We start from the raw sequence: 22,426 nt of genomic DNA on the forward strand, positions 1-22,426 counted from the left end.
AACATTTAATATGCAACAAAGCATACAATATTGATGGAAGAACACACTTAACCGACATGCACACGTACAGTCCAGTGTCACCCTGTTCCTCATGCTGATCGTCATTCTGACTAAGACTGATTGAACAAACACAGCCTCTGCTGATCTCCAAAGGCGGCGTGACGGCATGACGTCCAACCGAAGCAGGTCCAATTATTCACCCACACAAACACATTTCTGCACACCTCACAGTAGCGTATGCCAGAGAGGAGTAACACGTGGATGCATGCGTGCGTGTCGCTGCATAATTAAATTATCACCACCCATCTCTGTACGGGTAGGTAGCTGCTTTAAGATACATTCACCTCTGGGGTAAATCTCCTTTCCACCGTAGAGCAGCAGGAAGCAGCCCCAACGTCATAAATCTTCTTTAGACATGGTCTTTAAATCCTGCTCTCCATGACAACTATTACCATGGCAATGTCAAGGAAAGATGATTAGATCAAAGTCTTAGTAGTACAGCTTCAGCCTCTTGAGTAGCCGTAGAGCCACTGGACAAAACGGAGAACACCATGTTCTCCCTTGATATCCTCTCTGTCTAACTGGGAATCATTTATAGACTTATTTGCTGGTAGAGAGATGGCTAAGAGAGAGAGAGAGAGAGGTGTGAGATAGAGAGATGAGTGAGAGAGAGAGATAGAGAGAGAGAGGTGAGAGAGAGAGAGAGAGAGGTGAGAGAGGGGTGAGAGAAAGGTGAGAGTGAGAGATGGTTGAGAGAGAGAGAGTGGTGAGAGAGATGGCTAAGAGAGAGAAAGGTAAGAGACAAAAACAAACAAATTAGAAATTTAGAAGCAGAGAAATTTGAATCATTAAAGTACAAACAAACCCATTTGGATGCACTCAACAAAGTTAAACAAAGCTAAATACATTAAACGTGTTAAATACATTTTACTCTGAAAATAATAAATAATAATAATAATAATATAAGTATTATTATTGTGTAAAGCACATTTGTGTGTGTGAGAAGTCACAACTGTAGATGCCCTCACAGCATTGACAGGATCTGGAGGCTTTGACAAGAAGTTTGCTGTTACAATGAATGAGCATGGGAAACCATTAGGCAAATGGGGTAGTGTATGTGTGTGTGTGTGTGTGTGTTCATCTCTGTGATTGGTGTCACCTGTCGCTTGTCTTGTTAACATTATGTCTAGTACTTGTGTCTTGTCTGTGTTCACTGCGGTCCAGTGTGCATGTCTGACTGCTGAAATGTTAATTCCTCTGAATCCTGCTCTCACATTTATAGATTCATTTATTCTACAGGACTTCAAAAAGCAGTAGGCCTACATAGTAAACAAAAAAGACTCTTTCCAGTGGTTGCCATCCCAATACTCCATTCCTACAGTAAATAGACTTCAGTGTCATATTTTGTTCTCCAGGATTATAGTGAATTGAACTGATAATTTCATTTGTGTTTTATATATGGAATTTTATATATGGAATTTGGTCTTTAAGTTTTGCTATAAATACCTCTCCAAATTCTCACAGTACAACATAAGGAAATCTTAGCATGAGTAGTGTGACATCTGGCGCAAGGCAACGGACGAGACAGAAATCCTCTTGCGTTTTCTAAACGTTACGTTTATTCACATTTAAATAGCGCAGACAGCGCACGTAGAACACTTAACATATATCGACATATACAACTCAAACAACAACGAGCACAGGACACTGCACGAACGCACACTAAATAGACAAACCACATACACCCCAAGTGATGACGAGACGAGCCACAGGTGAGATGAATCAACACAAGACGTAACCGCACCCACAGAGATCCACAGACGCAGACGACTAGACGTAGACAACGTTAACACACGCCCAAAAGGGAGGGGTTGGGGACCGTAACGTGACAAGTAGAAAGTGATAAATATAGTGAAATAAGCTGAAAAATAAATAGATATTAACAGGAAAGGATTAAACTGCCAACATATGTAAGACTTTTTTAGATTTTAAATCTCAAGCTTTCCCTTGCATCATTATCCAAAACGATATCTTTACCCTTTACACATCTTTATTCTTTACACATCTTTACTCTTTACACATATTTTACCTCTTTACTGCTGACACTATTGCTATTACACTGAGCGACTTAATATGCATATCCAAACCCTTTTTGCAATAATTCTCTTTCTGTTTTAGTTTTTTAACATACATGTTAACACAGCTTTGGATTGTTAGGGTACTGGCCATGACTTTGTAGTGTGACAAGATATTAATGATTTGGATGTATTATTTGTAGACTGTATTCACTTTAAGGTTTTGATATTGTCTCTAGACGTTGATTATAGCCTTCAGGCTTTATAAACAGCATTATACATTTGTTCAGCCCGCAGTGTGTTAACAGATTCACTACACACGGGAAAGATTTCCAAAGTTTAATGAGAAGAGAATAAAGTTAAATAAAAAGAGAAATACAATGTGTCTTATGGCTAAGAATAATAATACATACGTATGATTGGTGTTCTCCTTTCGAGGAGAGGAGGTTGTGTGGATTTGATGTATGGGGTAATGGGGAAATTACAAGATAAACAGGGAGAGGGAGAGGGAGAGAGAGAGAGAGAGAGAGAGAGAGAGAGAGAGAGAGAGAGAGAGGGTGGAAATAAGTTGAATAAGAAATTAATTGAGGGGCAGACACAGATAAGGGAGTGAACAGAATGTCTGTGTTCTGATTGAGGGTCACAGACAGTGAATCACAAGCTCCTTTACATGAACGTTTGTAGGTTTAAATTAATGCATTCGTATGCACTCTTCGTACAAGTAAGAAAGAAGGAAGAGGTCATTTGTTTATTCCTATGGTACCAATGGTGGTACCAATCTTGACACCTCTGACATGAACAACTACACTTTTTTCTTTTCTATCAAAAACACAGCAAGCAGTCTATGACCAATTATCTCTCTTCCTCACCCAGAACCAACTCCATGATCCTAATCAGTCTGGCTTCAAACGGGCACACTAAACAGAAACTGCCCTCAAAGCAGTGACCGAGAAGCTCCATGCTGCCAAGGCTAACAAGCTATCATCAGTTTTAATTCCTCTAGATCTTTCTGCAGCCTTTGACATGGTCAACCACAACATCCTCCTCTCTGTTCTTTCTAGCCTCGGTGTGGCTGGCTCTGCTTGGAAATGGTTCCAGTCATATCTTGAAGACCGTTCCTATCAGGTAACATGTAAATGTAATGTGCCATATTTTGTCAATTGTGATTTTTACACCCCAATCGAAATTTGTCCTCCGCTTTTAACCCATCTGTGCAGTCAGAACACACACACACACACACACACACACACACACACACACACTAGTGATTACTAGGGGGCTGTGGATCACACGTGCCCAGAGCGGTGGGCAGCCCTAGCCCGGCGCCCGGGGAGCAGTTGGGGTTAGGTGCCTTGCTCAAGGGCACCTCAGTCATGGCCTTAGGTCTGGGAATCGAACCCACGACCCTCTGGTCACAAGACCAGTTCCCTAACCTCCAGGCCATGACTGCCCTTGGAGGATCTATATCCAATCCATGTAAACTTTCCACTGGAGTCCCCCAAGGCTCAATCCTAGGCCCTCTTCTCTTCTCTTCTCTTTATATACTCATTCCCTTGGTGACATTATTTTGTCTCATGGTTTCTCTTATCATTGCTATGCTGATGACACCCATCTAATTCTTTCCTTCCCTCATTCTGACACCCAGGTTTCTAGGCAGATCTCGGCATGCTTGGCAGATATTGCTTCATGGATGACTGCCCACCACTTGAAGCTCAACCCTAACAAAACTGAGCTTCTGTACATTCCAGCAACCCCAAACCCACACAACGATCTCACAGTTTCCTTTGAGAACACCTTGTTAACACCATCAGATAACTGCTCGAAACCTGGGTGTAACATTGGACAACGAGTTGTCCTTCTCAACACATGTTTCAAAACTGACCAGATCCTGCAGATTTCTCCTCTGAAACATACGGAGAATGTTTCAATTGCTTGTGCAGTCTCTAGTAATCTCTAAGCTGGGTCATCAGACCTCTACAACTAATTCAGAATGCTACAACATGAATGGTGTTCAATCTCCCCAAGTTCTCACATGTGACTCCTCTGCTATGCTCTCTTCACTGGCTTCCAGTAGCGGCACACATCAGATATAAAACCTTGATGCTTGCCTACAAAGTCAAAAATGGACTGGCCCCTCCCTACATGATGTCCATGGTAAAAAGCCCATCCATACAGCGAACACTCAGAACCTCAAGCTTGGCTCGACTCGAAACTCCATGCTTAAAGTCTCATGGAAGACAAAGCTCCAGACTATTCTCCGTCCTGGCTCCAAGATGGTGGAATGATCTTCCAATAGCTGCTAGGAATGCAGACTCACCTGTTTGTTGAGTACTTACCAGAGCACAAACTCAGCTGATACCACTTGCCATTGTTCTTAAATTGTATGTCTGTCTATGGTTATTTGTACTTCTTGGCAAACTTGCAAAACACTAGGTAATGACATTGACTCCTGTAGTTTAGTAGTAGTCTTACTCAATGGTATCTTGAATTCTGGCCTATCCGTACTATTACCTAGAATTAATTCTGTGATCAGATGCAAAGCACTTTGTAAGTCGCTCTGGATAAGAGCGTCTGCTAAATGCCGTAAATGTAAATGTAAATGTAAAAAACGGAATTGTCACCTGTATAGGTGCCTAATTGGGCGTGAGGGTCCTGTAACTGATTGGAGCGTGGTTGTCTTGTTGATGGCTCAGTCGTTCCAGGAGTTTGCCCAGGGAAGGTGAGCTAATGTCTGTTTGTGTGTTGCAGGACTGCAGGAGGTGTGTCCCTGCCTTGTTCTCACCCTCCTCTTCATTGTGTATTTTTTGTGGTGCAGATGGGCTGAAGGGACGTGCGGCTTGGTGGGGAGGGGGGGGGGGGGGGTGGTCTGTCACTGTACGGAGTCCCCTGCTGAATGCCTCCGTCTGCAGTGGCAGTGTTTCATGTTGCCTTGTTGTTGCATTGTATTCATTGCTCAAGTGGTTGGGGCCTAGTATGATACCCAACACCTGAGGGTTGTTTGTCTAAATATGTTGTGTCTTTTTACTACTTGACTGCTGGTTACTGTATAATGAAAAATTGGATTATGTCACGGGTTTTGTGTTTGAGCACTTTACCTATTAAATCCCCTCTATTATAATGTTAGAAAGACAACTCGACACAGACGGTTCCAGTTGCAGAGAGATGTGTTTATTTACACCAGTCAGGGCAGGCTGGTTTGAACTAGCTAAAAACTGGGAAAGAGTAGCAAAAGCAACTGACGGGGTAACCCAGGAATAGAAGCAGGCAGATGTCAGCAAAGGAGAGTAGAACTTGAGATCCGTGAGGGGGACAGGCTGGATGCGTAGTCTAAGGAAGAAGCACACGTCGATACACAAAGAAATCTCACAGAGGATGAAATGCTTGGTTCTCTTTAGATGCTGTTCTACCTCCTAAGAGAAGTGCCATCATTTCCACATTAAAGAAACTTGGGTTAGGTACGCCCTCATTGGCCAATTACAGACCAATCTCCAACCTTCCCTTCGATGGCCTCTGATTGAGGTGTACCTCAGGGATCTCTTCTTGGTCCTCCTCTTTTCATCTTATACATTTCCCCACTTAGCCAGATTATTATGCTCTTAGATTTCATTGCTATGCTGTTGATATTCAGATCTACATCAGCACTCCTTCCCCCAGTTTCTGCACAGGCAGTGAGTTCCCGTATTGCTGATTTAAAACACTGGCTGCAATATCTTATCTAACTTTGTAAAACTCAGTGCTGATAAAGTATTACTAGTTGCAACCAAGACTCTTTCATGTCTAGACTTCTCTGTTGGTATATTGATGATGCTGCTATCAAGCCAGCACAGGTTGTACAGATTTCACACTTACCTTTGGGTAATATGCTTCATGATAATGACCGTAAGATATGAATTACTATCTTCATTTTCTCTTGAATTGATTACTGCAACTCTCTTATTTAAATGTTTGGACACTCTGCCTCTCTGTCTCTGCTCATCATTGACTTCCTTTAAATCTTTGCTCAAACTTTGTGAAAGGTGCTATATAAATTTAGCTTGTAGTAGGTGAGTCAAAAATGGCAAAACAATTTTATATTTGACATTTATTTATACACAGTATTCTTCACAATGAACACAGGGACAAACTTTTGCAAAAACTTAGTAAAGAAAAATAAGACAGAAAGCTATTTGTTTTTATTTTAAAATGAAAACACTGTCCCATATTCATTGACATACTGATAATCAGTGCAATAATGCTTTTTGATAAAATGTATAATGATTAACCATAAGTAATCTCAACTGTGCATTAAAAACCTTTGAAGTAACCCGACAATGTATTTAAAGTACCTTTTAAATTTATGATTTGGAAATATATTCTCTTTCCACTGAGCCAGGGTTACTTTATATAGAATTCTATACTTTATATAGAATAGAATTCTACAAACTCTCAATGTGAGACATGGATTAGCTCAGTCTAGATGATATGGAGCAACTGCACTGAAGCTGAAAAAATTAACCATCACATCCAAATTATCTAATTACCTTGAAATGAACAAAAAAGTGCAACTTCACGTTGTCCAACAAAAGAAAAAATCAAAACCAATTGTTTCAGTTTGAACTTAATAACCACATGAGACCAAATGCTCAGATAGAGCGCCAGAATACAGTCATATATGGAGAGCTTTGGCACATGAATACAGAGCCAAATCCAGAAGTTAAGTGCAGGAAGAACATTTGAATGGGAAGAACATTTCTGAAGGAAGGAACATTTCTGAGGGAGGAATGTTTCTGAAGGGATGAACGTTTCTGAAGAGAGAAACGTTTCTGAGGAAGGAACGTTTCTGAGGGAAGAACGTTTCTGAGGGAGGAACGTTTCAGAGGAAGGAATGTTTCTGAGGGAGGAATGTTTCTGAGGAAGGAACGTTTCTGAGGGAGGAATGTTTTTTCAGGAGGAATGTCTCTTCAGGACTTGGGTGGCTCTTCAGGACTTTGAGGGGTCATGTTCAACTGCTCTTTAGTTATTGCCCATTTTGACTTTAAATGAATGTGATGGTATTTTTATTTTTGGCACCAATGAGGGTAGATGGACATTTTTGTAAATGGACAAAAATGGGGTCTTTTGAGCCCATGTGGGCAATTCCAATATGGGACTTTCACTAGTCTACACATGATAAAATATCCATCTGCTTCTCTATCAACATAAACGACTTGACTACACATTATCAGTTCTGTCCATTCTGGTTCTCTATCCAATGCAGTATCCATCTCTATCTTGTATGCACACAGTGAAAGCAAATTCGACGATAATGCAGAAGCTCTGGTGTCAACAAGACAGTGAGTTCATGCCCCAGGTCTGCCACTGATAGATACACACTGCTTCTACTCTTAGACTGTCTCATGAACATGAATGAAAGTCCACATAAACACAGGGAATAACAAGGTTTGTCAATACCAAAACTACCAATTTTGTTAAACTAACAGATAATCTAAAACATACTTAAATGTCTGAACCATCTAGGTTTGTAGAAGCACATTCAGTTCTTGGTATAAAATCTACAGTTAACATTAACTCTCTTTTGAAACAGCCTTAGTATTTACAAAAGTATGATATAGTGTTCCTTTAATATAACAGTAAACCTTTTGATATGAAAATATTCAAAGAGCAAAATTGCAGAAAAAATGTAAAAATCAAAGATAAGAAATAATATATATATATGTATATATATGAATGCATAATGAAACACAACCTTTAAAGACATTTCCCGAGCACATAGAGCACAGAATTCATCACCAGAATTTACATGAACACTTGGTCTCACAATATCAGACAAGCAGGTCGATATCGCAGATTGATGTCTTCTGACTGGTTTCTCTAGAGGACTTTACAGACAGAGAACTAAGCATGCATCATAGAACTGCAATGTGCATTTCAGAACATCCCACTTCCCAAGAGCCAGAGTCTTTCCATTCATGATCATTTGGAAGCAGTCACTTCATGGTTGGACTTTAGACAGCTTCTTGGCTGGTTGGCTACTTGTTATGTGAACATGGTTTGCCCCTATCATTTTCAGTGATGATGCATTAAATAGTCTAATCAACTGTATTAGACTCAACAGTTTCATTCATGAATGTAATGGATTTGATTGAACATAATTGAACATAATTGAACATAATTGAACATAATTGAACATAATTGAAAGTGTACCATCTTCTCCACTCCACCACTCTCTTTGCAAAGAAGGAAATAGATCATCATAATGCATAATGCACAGTATATATGAATCAGACAAGCAACTACTGTCATAAGAGCAAGCATTAAAACAAGCCAACTTTCTTGATGCTCTGTGTCCTTGCTGTCCAAAGCCTAATTTCTTATGTCTCACTATGACTGTTAATCATTACCGTACATCCATTGTGAAGGTACAGTACAGAGCATGCTGACTGATACAAGGAAGCATTTCCTAAAGTGTCAAACAAAGGTAATTATGAGTCACAGATGAGTGCAGGAACTGACATGCTGAAACAGGAAACAGTGCATTGGAGCCTGAGTCAGGACAAATCACACCCATAGGAGCTTCAGTAGGAAATCCATATATGCATATAATGAGTTATAAAATCTTTAGATGCACTTACATTTTGGCACTCTTATATCAATAGATCTTCCTTTTTAAAGATTTACAAATATATACTTCAAGACATTTAGAAATGGCAGTAGATAAGAAGGTAGGGAGAACTCTAAGACACAAAAACCTGTTTCATGTCAACATGCTTCAGACAGAGAAAGGTGTTGTTGTGGATGCGGGGGGGGGGGGGGGGGGGGCAAACATTACATTACTTACAGCGTTTTCCTGTTTCCTGCTGTTCTCCCACTACTAACCATCACACCAAATTCAGATGATGCCCCGAAAAACACACTGTCCGCCCAATCTTAGCTGGGAGCATGCCACAGAATAATTCATAGATTATAGATGCTAAACTAACATATTTAATCAGATGTGCCATTCGGCTGTGACTGTATCATTAGTCCAAGGCTTTTGACCATGTGTGGACCATTGCCATGGGTTTACTATATTGTGCTTCTGTAATCTAATCTTGGTGGGATCCCCTCATCCCCCATCAACATCTCAATGTGGTCTGGTAAAGGGCCATTAACAGTAGAAACAGGTTAATTCGGTTCATAAAGCCGCAGAGGTTGCCGCATGCATCGTGGTCAGGTCATCTTGGGTTTAGAGGGCGTGGCCTCACTGTGCTCCGCCTCATACCACACTGCCATGTACAGTTGGGTGGATGAACTGTGGGTTCATGTAAGAGAAGCCAGCAAACTCATTCTGGTCGATGTTGGCAATGACCAGCTGGTCAGGAGGGGTCAGCATGGGCTGGGTGCGTGTGAAGAACTTGTCAAAGTTTTCCGCTCCTTTGCCGCACTGGAACAAGAGAGTGAAAGAAAGAATGAGTAAGAAGGAGGGATACACTGTGCTTAGATATGCAGACCTCAAAGGAGCCTGGCCTTTCTCCTCCACACTGTGAACGAGAACAGTTCTTCCACAGACCTGAGTCCCAGCCATGAATACAATCACAGCCTCACCTGTTGCATGTCAGGATCGAGAAGGCTGTTTCTGAGCCTGACACATGGAGAGGTTGGAGCAGCTATGCACAACACCACAGTCACAACCAGCACAGAGATGTGTTTGAACAAGAGCTTTTGCAGCTGTGGTGGTAAAAGTGCTTAGCCTTGAGACTTCTAGACTGGATTCTAGATTAGTTCTAAACTGGATTGTTAAACTGTGCGTAAGATTTTTTTTCCGTTGTCTGTTTATCTGTAATAACTGCTGTCGTGCTTTGGGTAACTCAAGCTGCTTTATCCTGACATTATTAGGTTCACATACTCTATTGGACCTACTAGTCATTCATTTTCCAGTAATTTTTCATCTGCTCTTCAATTTAAGTATTAAATCCACCACTGCTGCTACCACTCTATTGTACTGTGTGGTCAGCTGAATGACTGTACTGAAGTTATGAGACATAACTGAGTGATTTTAATATAGAATTCCCTTCTGAAAAATTTGTCAAATACACATGAATGCTAATACTACTTATAATTCCTGTGCTACCCCCTTTCGTCTTGCCATAGATCCTCCTGGGGACACAAGGTGACACTGTCCCCTATCTGACTGAGGCACTCTTTCGTGAGCTCACCCTCAGGGACCATTGCTTGGATGCCTTCATGGATGCTTTGTATCTCATCCTGAACAGTGGACCTTTGTAGGACCACTTGTAGGATCCTTCATTTATTTCCAAGATCAAAGAAAAAGCTGTGGCCCAACACATGCTTATATCTGCATAGGAATCACATATTTGAAAAGTTCCAAAAACAACCCTAAAGTAAGAAATGATCTCATTCTTGCCTCAGATCAAGACTATGTATCTCTGCTAGTGCTTCTGGAGCTTAGTGCAGCTTTTGGCACAGTAGATCACAGGATCCTCATAGAATGGTTAGAAATCTGGGTTGGAATCTCAGGTACAGCCCTTTCATGGTTTCATTCTTACTTAACAGTTTGTATTGTATTGTATTGTAACAGTATTGAGCTCAATAAAATGCCAAATTATGGAGTCCCGCAAGGCTCCATCTTATTTTACATTATATTTGCTACCTTAGGTCAGGTTCAATGTTTTCGCATTTGTATTACATTTTTTTGTTCTTTTAATAAAATGTCTCAATACTCGTACTTGTGCCCAGACTTACTGTTTCAGCCTTGGGTGCATCCACAGTGCAACAGTTGTGTTGTACTGTAACTAAGAGTAAGCACAATGGCTTGGTGGAAGCATATTTGCACTCAGTGCTAGCATCATGGTTTTGTGGCGCTACCTGGGTGCAATTTCCAAGTTGTCTGTCAGTGCTTCTATAGTGCTTGCACTAGTGTCTTGCATTACTTATATATGCATTATAAACATATTAAAGCTACAATGTAGATGCCCTAAGTAGTGATCACTTGGTCTATTTCCTCACCAGAAAAGGTTTGTTATGAATCTTAAGTTTGTTATGAGTGTTAATAGTTTTGACCTTTGGCACATGAGATTACTGATGATTCAAAAATTATTTGAGTGTAATATTTGAATAGCACTACTGAGCATATCTAGGGGACTTTCATTTTGCCTTGGGTGAGGTAAAAGCAATTGACTGACATCACTGAGTGTGGTGAGGTAAAAGCTAGGGATCTTTAGTGTTGCTGATCACTGGTGAGTTTGGTGAGGTAAAAGCAATTGACTGACATCACTGTGTGTGGTGAGGTAAAAGCTAGGGGTCTTTAGTGTTGCTGATCACTGGTGAGTTTGGTGAGGTAAACTCTATGATCTGGCATCACAGTGCTCCTTCAACAATAAAATCAGACAACTTCAGTAAAAGGAAAACAGAAATCTGCTATTTTAGGGAGACATTTACAGAAAATCTCATCACATAGATATATATTTATAGACACATCACATGGGCATACATTTATAGATGTCAGCAGAGTTTTACAGTAATTCAACCGCTCTTGCCCCAAACATAAACAAAATGCACACGCACACACAAACTCACCACTTTGGGTTTGAATGGGGGCTGAACCTCTCTGTTGGCCAGGCGGTCCCAGTCAATTCGGCGAAAGAAGGCCTGCTCTTTAAGATCCCTCTCCCCCTCTGGACCACAGCCCAGCCGCTTGGAGGGGTGCTTGGTCATCAGCTGTGTGTGTGTGTGGAAAGGACAGACATTACAAGTAATTGAAGGGGCAGAAATACAGACTGTTCCAGGCTTCCAATACTACATTTCTTACTGTATGTAGATTTATGTCAGCAATGTCATTTTATACACTCACATACACACCACATACAGATAACGAAATACATTCTGAATATTATGGATGATGGTGACATTAGTGACCTGAACAGTTAATCTGGACTCAGCAATAAGAAATAATGATGCATCACTTCCTTATAGTACAAAACGGATTCTCAATTGTTTGCTACCCTGTCTTTGTGAGAGAGTAATGTCTTACAATCCTCTCTACAGCTGGAGGTAGCTGTGATGTGTTATCTACTGTTCTGGAATCCTATTATATCCTATTCTGATCCTATTATAATGGTTCAGGTCAGGCTTTAGACAGGAGCACTGATCCTGAATCAGCAGAGTTGACCGTGGGGTACAGCACTCACCCCCTTGCAGATGGACACAGCTTCTTTGGACATGGACTTTGGGTAGGACACATTGTGCTCCATAATGGACTGGAATAGTTCGTCCTCATCCTCCCCGTCAAATGGGGGCTGTGGGAAACACAAAAACATTATGTGAACCACTACAGAACTGCTAAACTCCACCATGGAGATGTACGAGATGAAGCCGGATCAAAAAGAGTCTCACTGGTTACCAGGTAACTGGCATCAATTGAAACAAACTAGGAAACCTTGGAAAAAACTTTATTTTAATAGGCATTTAAAGGCAATTGTTGAAAAAAAGATATCTGGGTGATTTGTTCAGAGCCAAGGAGGAGGATGTGTAGTTAAGACAGGCCAAAGGAGAAGGACAGAAACATGGTGAGAAACAGCCACCAGAGCAGTGTGTGTGTGTGTGTGTGTGTGTGTGTGTGTGTTCGCGTGTATGTGTGTGTGTGTGTGTGTGTGTGTGTGTGTGTGTGTGTGTGGGGTGGGGGGGTTGGGTGTGTGTGTGGGTTTGTGTGTGTGTGTGTGTGTGGGTTTATGTGCGTGAGTGGGTTTGTGTGTGTGTGTGTGGGTGTGTGTGTGTTTGAGGATATATAGCAATAAAATTTAATAAAATATGCAGAGAATTAAAAAAATTACCACATATAAAAACAGGGAAAACAATACAAACTAGTAACAATGTTAAGTGATACTGTAAAATTTAAAATACTCAGAAAAATCAATCAAAGAAAGGGCAGATTTAATGACCTAAACAGATAAAACTGTTTTATGTCCTAAAACAGATATTCAGTGCTAGATTGCTAAATAATGAATAAGAAGTCATGCTGTCTTCCTTATTTATATGCCAAAATACTGTAATATCCACACATAAGGCACCAACAGATATCTTCAATAAACACTTTATTTAAAGCCAGCATAAAGACATCACTTCAACATCAATTCATATGATTTATAGTGTATAATATAATTTCCTAAAGGCAACAGGTAGGCAACACAGAGTTGCTTGAGCAGAGCTAATGTTCTTGAGCAGAGCTAATGTTCTTGAGCAGAGCTAATCTTCTTGAGCAGAGCTAATGTTCTTGAGCAGAGCTAATTTTCTCTCATCTGAGAGTATCTTTAAGTTTTATCTTTAATGTTCTCTCATCTTTAAGTATTCTGGATAAGTACATACATAATATAGTCATAAAATGTCCTGATTTTATTTTTTTCAGGTACTGCATTATGGATCATATGAAAGCACATTGTCACGTATGGAGCCGCTCCTTCTGTCTGTCCTGTCCGTGTCTTCTGTTTATCCTCGTCTAGATCCGTTCCTCAGGTAGTCCTGTCCACGTCTTCCGTTCTTCCTCACCTTCTTGTCATGTCTGTCTCTTCCCTCTTGCTTTGCTCTCAGGTGTTTATCGTTTAGGTTTGATTTGTTTGATACTTATATGTGTTTGATACCTGTGTTTCAGTCCCTCTTTGTAGGTCAATGTGTTAGTAATCCCTGGTTTATTGTATTTCTGGTCCGTAAGTTGTTCCTGTGATTCCAAGCCTGTTTATTGTCTTTCGTTCCTAGTTCTTGTGTATAGTCTTTGTCTTAGTTATCCTGTCTGGTTTCTTGTATTGTTGTATCTTTATTTGAATTAGTTCTGACTAGTTATGATCTCGTACCCTCCATGTCATCACCCCAGTTAATAAATCCAGCTCTCCTCAGCACTTGTGTCCGTCCCTTAGCTCACCATTGTTACACAAATGCACAAGTCTCTCAGTCCTTTTCAGTTAAATACTGAAACTAACTTGTGCAATATTTTTTATGAATGCCAGTTTAAAGGGGAACTATAATATTTGTCTTTCCTTCAGTGTTTCAGCTTTTGGTGCATGTGAACAGGGTATAAAGTTACAAAGCCCAATGTATACACCAGAGCCAGTAACTCTACCCCCAAGAAACACAACACATCACTGGAATTTCAACCATTTTCTTTGTTAGATGAAGATGCAATCTCATAACACTTTCCATATTTTCTGCATACTGGCAGTCGTAACATGCCTTCACACTAGAGGTCTGCACTCCCGCGGTAATCCCGCGGGTCCCGCGGGACCCGACAGAATATCTTGCGGCGCGGGACAGAATTTAATTGTTATTGGCGGGAGCGGGAGTTGAATTAGTCCAGGCGATGCGGGAGCGGGACCACATATACATGTAGAAAAATCCCGCAAATTAATAGTCTAGAAAATTATAATAATAACAACGCAATGATTTCCATGCATAAGGAACAGGACGAAAACAACTAATCATTCAGTAAGTAAGCAATAAACTAATTCAAAATATTGGCTAAGCAACTGATCACGTGAACATGAAGTGTGCGTCATTTTGTCATTTTGTTACAGAAATGGCAGAGACTGTAGACCAGGGGTCGGCAACCTTTGAGACATGGAGTGCCAACTTTAACATGTCCAGTCAATGAGTGTGCCACTATGGCGGCGAGTTTAAATTGTTGACCGAAGAGGGGGGGAGGTGTAAATCGACACAAAAAGTATTATATCGCGATCGATCGCCAAGTTTAAACGCCTCCGCCGTTCGCGCGAGGTGTGCGTGCGGAGTCGCACGCTACGGTCACTCGCGAAAGTATAATCCATTAATATAATAATTTATATTAAAATATACATTTTTGCTGATGCTGGTCCAGGGTGTCGCGTGCCAGTGACTATGCCTCGGTGTGCCAATGGTGGCACGCGTGCCGTAGGTTGCCGACCCCTGCTCTAGACGGTCAACCAGTTTCAGCTGCGCAAAATTCTATTAAAACAGGCGAATACACCACAATTAAGCCAACTACAGGAAAGTCTGATGTATGGAAGTCATATTCCATTGTAATTAATGGAGATGGAAATCGGCTTGTTGTGATACATGTCAGAAAGTGTTGGTGTACGTCACCTGACGGCATGTGTTTGGACTGTGGTAAGAAATGGGACAGCGCGATCAATCGCTATATTGCTGTTTTAATAAATACATAAGAAAATTTCAAGTACTAAATCTAATTAATTCAATTCATATTAGGATTGCGGGCGGGGGCGACAGAAATGTGTATGTAGTGGGCGGGTGCGGGATTAAAACAAGCGATTTTTTGGTTGGTGCGGGCGGGAGCGGGATTAAAACAAGCGATTTTTTGGCGGGAGCAGGCGGGAGCGGGTCTAAAACAAGCGGGAGCGGGATTTAAAAAGCAGTCCCGCGCAGACCTCTACTTCACACAACAGATTGCAAGTTCTGGAAGTCAGGAAGAGTTTGCTGAGTTTTGTAGCCATGTTGAGAAGGTGCTGTGTTCTGTGTTGTGAAGCGAAACTTCCTATTTAAGCTCTGTCGAAAGTAGAACCAAAAGAAGACAGTGGTTGTGTTTCATTTTTACCATCGTTCCCTCCACTGTTCCCTCCACTGTTCCATCCACTGTTCTCTCCACTGTTCTCTCCACTGTTCCATCCACTGTTCCCTCCACTGTTCCCTCCACTGTTCTCTCCACTGTTCCCTCCACTGTTCCCTCCACTGTTCTCTCCACTGTTCCCTCCACTGTTCCCTCCACTGTTCAATCTACTGTTACATCCACTGTTCCCTCCACTGTTCCCTCCACTGTTCCCTCCACTGTTCCCTCCACTGTTCAATCTACTGTTACATCCACTGTTCCCTCCACTGTTCTCTCCACTGTTCTCTCCACTGTTCCCTCCACTGTTCCATCCACTGTTACATCCACTGTTCAATCTACTGTTACATCCACTGTTCCCTCCACTGTTCCCTCCACTGTTCCATCCACTGTTCCATCCACTGTTCCATCCACTGTTCCCTCCACTGTTCAATCTACTGTTCCATCCACTGTTCCCTCCACTGTTCAATCTACTGTTACATCCACTGTTCCATCCACTGTTCCCTCCACTGTTCAATCTACTGTTACATCCACTGTTCCCTCCACTGTTCAATCTACTGTTCCATCCACTGTTCCATCCACTGTTCAATCTACTGTTACATCCACTGTTCCCTCCACTGTTACATCCACTGTTCAATCTACTGTTACATCCACTGTTCCCTCCACTGTTCCCTCCACTGTTCCATCCACTGTTCCATCCACTGTTCCATCCACTGTTCCCTCCACTGTTCAATCTACTGTTCCATCCACTGTTCCCTCCACTGTTCAATCTACTGTTACATCCACTGTTCCATCCACTGTTCCCTCCACTGTTCAATCTACTGTTACATCCACTGTTCCATCCACTGTTCCCTCCACTGTTCAATCTACTGTTACATCCACTGTTCCCTCCACTGTTCAATCTACTGTTCCATCCACTGTTCCATCCACTGTTCAATCTACTGTTACATCCACTGTTCCCTCCACTGTTCAATCTACTGTTACATCCACTGTTCCCTCCACTGTTCAATCTACTGTTCCATCCTCTGTTCCATCCACTGTTCCCTCCACTGTTCAATCTACTGTTCCATCCACTGTTCCATCCACTGTTCAATCTACTGTTACATCCACTGTTCCCTCCACTGTTCAATCCACTGTTCCATCCACTGTTACATCCACTGTTCCCTCCACTGTTCAATCTACTCTTACATCCACTGTTCCCTCCACTGTTCCCTCCACTGTTCCATCCACTGTTCCATCCACTGTTCCCTCCACTGTTCCATCCACTGTTACATCCACTGTTATATCCACTGTTCAATCTACTGTTACATCCACTGTTCCCTCCACTGTTCAATCTACTGTTCCCTCCACTGTTACATCCACTGTTCCATCCACTGTTATATCCACTGTTCAATCCACTGTTCCATCCACTGTTATATCCACTGTTCAATCTACTGTTACATCCACTGTTCCCTCCACTGTTCAATCTACTGTTCCATCCACTGTTCCATCCACTGTTCAATCTACTGTTACATCCACTGTTCCCTCCACTGTTCAATCTACTGTTCCATCCACTGTTACATCCACTGTTCCATCCACTGTTACATCCACTGTTACATCCACTGTTATATCCACTGTTCAATCTACTGTTACATCCACTGTTCCCTCCACTGTTCAATCTACTGTTCCCTCCACTGTTACATCCACTGTTCCATCCACTGTTATATCCACTGTTCAATCTACTGTTACATCCACTGTTCCCTCCACTGTTCAATCTACTGTTCCATCCACTGTTCCATCCACTGTTCAATCTACTGTTACATCCACTGTTCCCTCCACTGTTCAATCCACTGTTCCATCCACTGTTACATCCACTGTTCCCTCCACTGTTCAATCTACTGTTCCATCCACTGTTCCATCCACTGTTCCCTCCACTGTTCAATCTACTCTTACATCCACTGTTCCCTCCACTGTTCCCTCCACTGTTCCATCCACTGTTCCATCCACTGTTCCCTCCACTGTTCCATCCACTGTTACATCCACTGTTCCATCCACTGTTATATCCACTGTTCAATCTACTGTTACATCCACTGTTCCCTCCACTGTTCAATCTACTGTTCCCTCCACTGTTACATCCACTGTTCAATCTACTGTTACATCCACTGTTCCCTCCACTGTTCAATCTACTGTTCCATCCACTGTTACATCCACTGTTCCCTCCACTGTTCAATCTACTGTTCCATCCACTGTTCCATCCACTGTTCCCTCCACTGTTCAATCTACTCTTACATCCACTGTTCCATCCACTGTTCCCTCCACTGTTCCCTCCACTGTTCCATCCACTGTTACATCCACTGTTCCATCCACTGTTATATCCACTGTTCAATCTACTGTTACATCCACTGTTCCCTCCACTGTTCAATCTACTGTTCCCTCCACTGTTACATCCACTGTTCCATCCACTGTTATATCCACTGTTCAATCTACTGTTACATCCACTGTTCCCTCCACTGTTCCATCCACTGTTCCATCCACTGTTCCCTCCACTGTTCCCTCCACTGTTACATCCACTGTTCCATCCACTGTTCCATCCACTGTTATATCTACTGTTCCATCCACTGTTCAATCTACTGTTACATCCACTGTTCCCTCCACTGTTCAATCTACTGTTCCATCCACTGTTACATCCACTGTTCCCTCCACTGTTCAATCTACTGTTCCATCCACTGTTCCATCCACTGTTCCCTCCACTGTTCTATCTACTCTTACATCCACTGTTCCATCCACTGTTCCCTCCACTGTTCCATCCACTGTTCCCTCCACTGTTCCATCCACTGTTCCCTCCACTGTTACATCCACTGTTCCATCCACTGTTCCATCCACCGTTATATCCACTGTTCCATCCACTGTTCCCTCCACTGTTCCATCCACTGTTCCATCCACTGTTTCATCCATAGCACCATTTGTTATAATGTGTGCGTGGAGCACTGCTTTGAAAAATTTACTGTTCGATGTTGGGTTTTCAGAGCTCCTACTCCTGAAGGACGGGGCAGTTCCAGCTTCATGTAGCACAATGGAAGCTTGACAGTCACAACCTGTGAGTGCTATTGGTGGGTTGGTTGATGTTTAAAGCAAACCAGGCAGATACTGTATGTGTTTAAGTGTGAAGTTTTTTACTGGCTAAGCCATAGACTTAGCTCAGGCTTCTTGCCTAGCTTGGCTATTTTGACAACTTATTATAATCCACTTAACGTCTTCTTCTTCGTTTGTTTGGGTAATCATTTGGTGAGGTAGCTTTTTGTAGGTGTCTATTAATAGAGGTTAGTTGTATGTCTTTTGTAGGGGTTTGTAATGATAGTGATTAGTGGTTAGATCTTTTTATCTACGATGATAGATGTTAGTCCACTCCAGTTTTTACTTTCCCTAAAGCCATGTGCACTCTCCATGACTTTCAAAGTCGTCAGATCACTGTTCTGTTCACACAACACAACACGCAATCTTGTAATTGGGAATCTCGAAGCTGTTGTGGTCTGCACTCTACATGACTTATCGGCCACAGAAGATAACGCAGTACAAGCTGTTTCACCATCCAATGAGTCTGTCTGGCACGAACACATGAGAGAGATGACACGAGAGAGATGACACGGAGAATGACATGAAAAATGACGGAGAATGACACGATGACATGGGAGATGGATTGTTTTCTTAGAACACTGTTATCCAAATCTGCTCCTGAATGTCTTAATCCTTTGGAGATAATTAAATGATTAATGTAACTGGTTGGCCACTTTGCTGTCACACCTGGAGGGTTGAAGGAGGGTTGATCTATCATCAGCATGCAAAGCACAACCACACCTAAAGCACAACCACAGCATGAAAGGCCATGAGTCTAGGATCAGTCTAGATACCTCCCTGACATCTGAGCATATCATCTGAGTGTTTAATGACATCATCGGGTCACTAGACCATATGTTCTGTTGTTTATGAGCACAGTACTCTAACACTAGGCCCAAGAGGTATATGCTCAAACTGCTCAAAGAAAGCTGGCCTGTGGCATCGTGAATAATTTAGCCTGCAGTCCCCTTCATCATGGGAATTCAGAACCAGCACAACAAGGCTCTTGTTCCCTGGGGAAAGATGTTGGAAGGAAATTTCGGGAATGCATTTTGGACCAAGAGAGACGGAAACGCACCTGACCGGCCAGCATCTCGTAGAGGAGGACGCCATAGGCCCACCAGTCCACTGACTTCCCATATGGCTGATAGGCAATGATCTGTGGACAGAGTGGAAGATCAGAAGAGAGATGAGATTCACTAACGTCTTCTTGAGCCAGCTGTGCTCACTCTTCTCCTCCTCTTTGTGTATGTAGATGGTTTTGTACTATTTTCATAATCTTCTAACACACATGTATGACGTGAGTGTAGTGCAGGGTTGCCAACTCTCACGCATTGAGCATGAGACACACGCATTTGACCTTTTTCACACGCTCTCGCGCCACACTTGCGATATCTCACGCCGAAAAAAATCCAGTTTATTTACCTCTGATCCACATCTATGATTCAACGAGTTACTAGTTCGCTCTGGCGCCAACCACCGGCGATCGATAGATCACGATATAATACTTAATTTGTGTCCATTTTACGTTCAGCACCCCCGCTCAACAACTTACGTTCGCCACCTTCTCCAGGTTAAAATCTCACTCTAAGCAAATGTCAAAAGTTGGCAACCCTGGTAGTGGGAGCAGTTGAATCTCAAGCATTCAACAGGCAAAAGAAAGAGCAGCCCAAACCATTCATCTGTCCACATAATTCTGGTTCAGAAAAGAACCCGAACTCGAACAATTATGCAAAGGCTGGTAAGGGCTGTCAAGTCGGACTTCTCAAGCAATGACATGGCATTTTCTGAAACCCAGCTATTTGCAAAGTCACTAGGGGGAACCAGTCACTAAAGGTCAAAAGAGTCAAAACTGAGGACGTTCACATTCCATCTGGCCCTCTGACATGAATGTATGTGTGTGTTGGATAGTAGTCCAAGTCACTGGACAATCAGCTCTAGACAGAACTAAAAGGGACTGGTATGCCTCTTTTCCCCTTGTTTTTGGGAAGAGGTGCTAATGGCAGGTCTGGTAGCTGATCTCACACCAGCGTGCACTCTGTCCAGTTCTACCAGCACGGCACTAAACAGTGTCCCGTGTGCCCTGTCATGCTACACCTGTGAGGGGATGTTAGCATGCTTCTCTGGACTCCTACAAGACGTTCAATTAAATTAAATGTTTGTTCAAGTTTAATCAAGCAACACACACAAGGAACATTTTTGATTGAGGCCAACTATTCACCTGGCCCCCAAAACAAATCAACAGTATCTGATTGGTTGAGCTGTGGCACAAGTATTTGCACAAATTCCAAGATATAACACTGAATTTGCCTGACAGGCTGATGGTAAAGGTGACAGGGCAGCTGATTTCCCATGAGCCTCTCTGCTGAGCACATGCAGACAGGTGGCACTGGAGCCTTTGATCACTGACACCAGTCCAAGCTGGTGAGAGTCCTGTGTCTGTAATTAACATCTCATGACTGCCGAGACAAGTGAAAGTTAATCATAATTTCAGGCCTGTGCTAGATACGTAATGTGAAGGAGGGCTGGTCTCTGACACCTACATTTTGATTATGAAGAGCAAGTTGGTGAGGATTCAGAGACACTGAACGCCACAGTCACTGTGCAGTTCACACTTAGAGCCAACTGTGGAAAATGCTGAAAAACAGTGGAAATAAACACCACAGAGATCCACTACAGTGCAGCAGTGATGTGACCAGTGTTAAACCCACATGGGTTTGTCAGTGTCCAAAATTAGCATTACAGAGCAGGGAGGCTGATGACTCTATAGAATACCTGTCACGGTACGGCCCCTGGCCCCTCCCCTTGGGCGTGTGTAGGTGTGGTCTACGTCTGGTTATGTCCATATGTGTATTTCCTTGGGTGTGGTTCTATGTGTGTGTGTTCACCTGTCTCACGTGTGGCTCGGTTCGTCATTACTTGGGTCTTGTGTAGTTTATCTATATAATGTGCGTTTACACAGTGTCAAATCAAATCAAATCAAATCAAAGTTTATTTGTATAGCGCTTTTCACAACACATGTTGTCACAAAGCGCTTTACAGGATTTAAAAGGTTAACAATACTATGGGTCCAGAATCCTAATGAGCAAGCCAAAGGCGACAGTGGCGAGGAAAAACTCCCTATGATGGTGGGGATTAGGAAGAAACCTCGGGAGAACCAAGACTCAAAAGGGAACCCATCCTCCATTGGGCGGCTCGTTAACACACAAATTACACAAAATACAGACAAATACACAAGTCACACACAAATCACACAATCAGACTAAGTAAAGGTAAAAATGAAAGTTCTGGGTTTTGATATTGTCACTGTAAATGTCTGTTGATGAACGCCAGGCTTTCATTCCATGTCGGAGCAGCGATGCTGGTATTGTAGGCTCCGACTGCAATGTTACCTCTGAGAAAAGATACGAGATGTAGTAACTATGTAACAGATTAATCAAAGGCCAAACTAAACAGATGAGTCTTTAATCGAGTTTTAAACATTGAGACTGTGTCTGAGTCCCGAATAGAGGCAGGAAGATTATTCCACAATTGTGGAGCTTTAAAAGAAAAGGCTCTTCCACCTGCTGTGATCTTTTTGATCCTAGGAACAGTTAATAACCCTGCGTCCTGCGAGCGAAGTGAACGCGCTGGGTTATATTGTTCAATAAGTTCACTAAGATAGTCTGGAGCTAAGCCATGCAGCGTTTTATATGTT

The 22,426-nt window shown here is 42.2% G+C and overlaps 1 protein-coding gene across 1 annotated transcript in view; it reads right to left on the minus strand.

Annotated features, from left to right (window-relative positions):
• Nucleotides 1-6,169: 6,169 nt before the first annotated feature.
• The window catches only part of prkcab (protein kinase C, alpha, b), a 118,114-nt gene continuing 101,857 nt past the window's right edge, over nucleotides 6,170-22,426 (minus strand). The window contains exons 16-19 of the mRNA XM_076986908.1: nucleotides 19,808-19,888; nucleotides 12,242-12,349; nucleotides 11,631-11,771; nucleotides 6,170-9,477 (exon numbers count right to left, since the gene is read on the minus strand). Coding sequence (XP_076843023.1) covers nucleotides 9,310-9,477; nucleotides 11,631-11,771; nucleotides 12,242-12,349; nucleotides 19,808-19,888 — 498 coding nt within the window. The 3' untranslated portion in view covers nucleotides 6,170-9,309. The remainder of the gene's footprint in view (nucleotides 9,478-11,630; nucleotides 11,772-12,241; nucleotides 12,350-19,807; nucleotides 19,889-22,426) is intronic.

Source organism: Brachyhypopomus gauderio, chromosome 2 (assembly GCF_052324685.1).
Source record: "Brachyhypopomus gauderio isolate BG-103 chromosome 2, BGAUD_0.2, whole genome shotgun sequence".
NCBI classification, from domain to species: domain Eukaryota; kingdom Metazoa; phylum Chordata; class Actinopteri; order Gymnotiformes; family Hypopomidae; genus Brachyhypopomus; species Brachyhypopomus gauderio.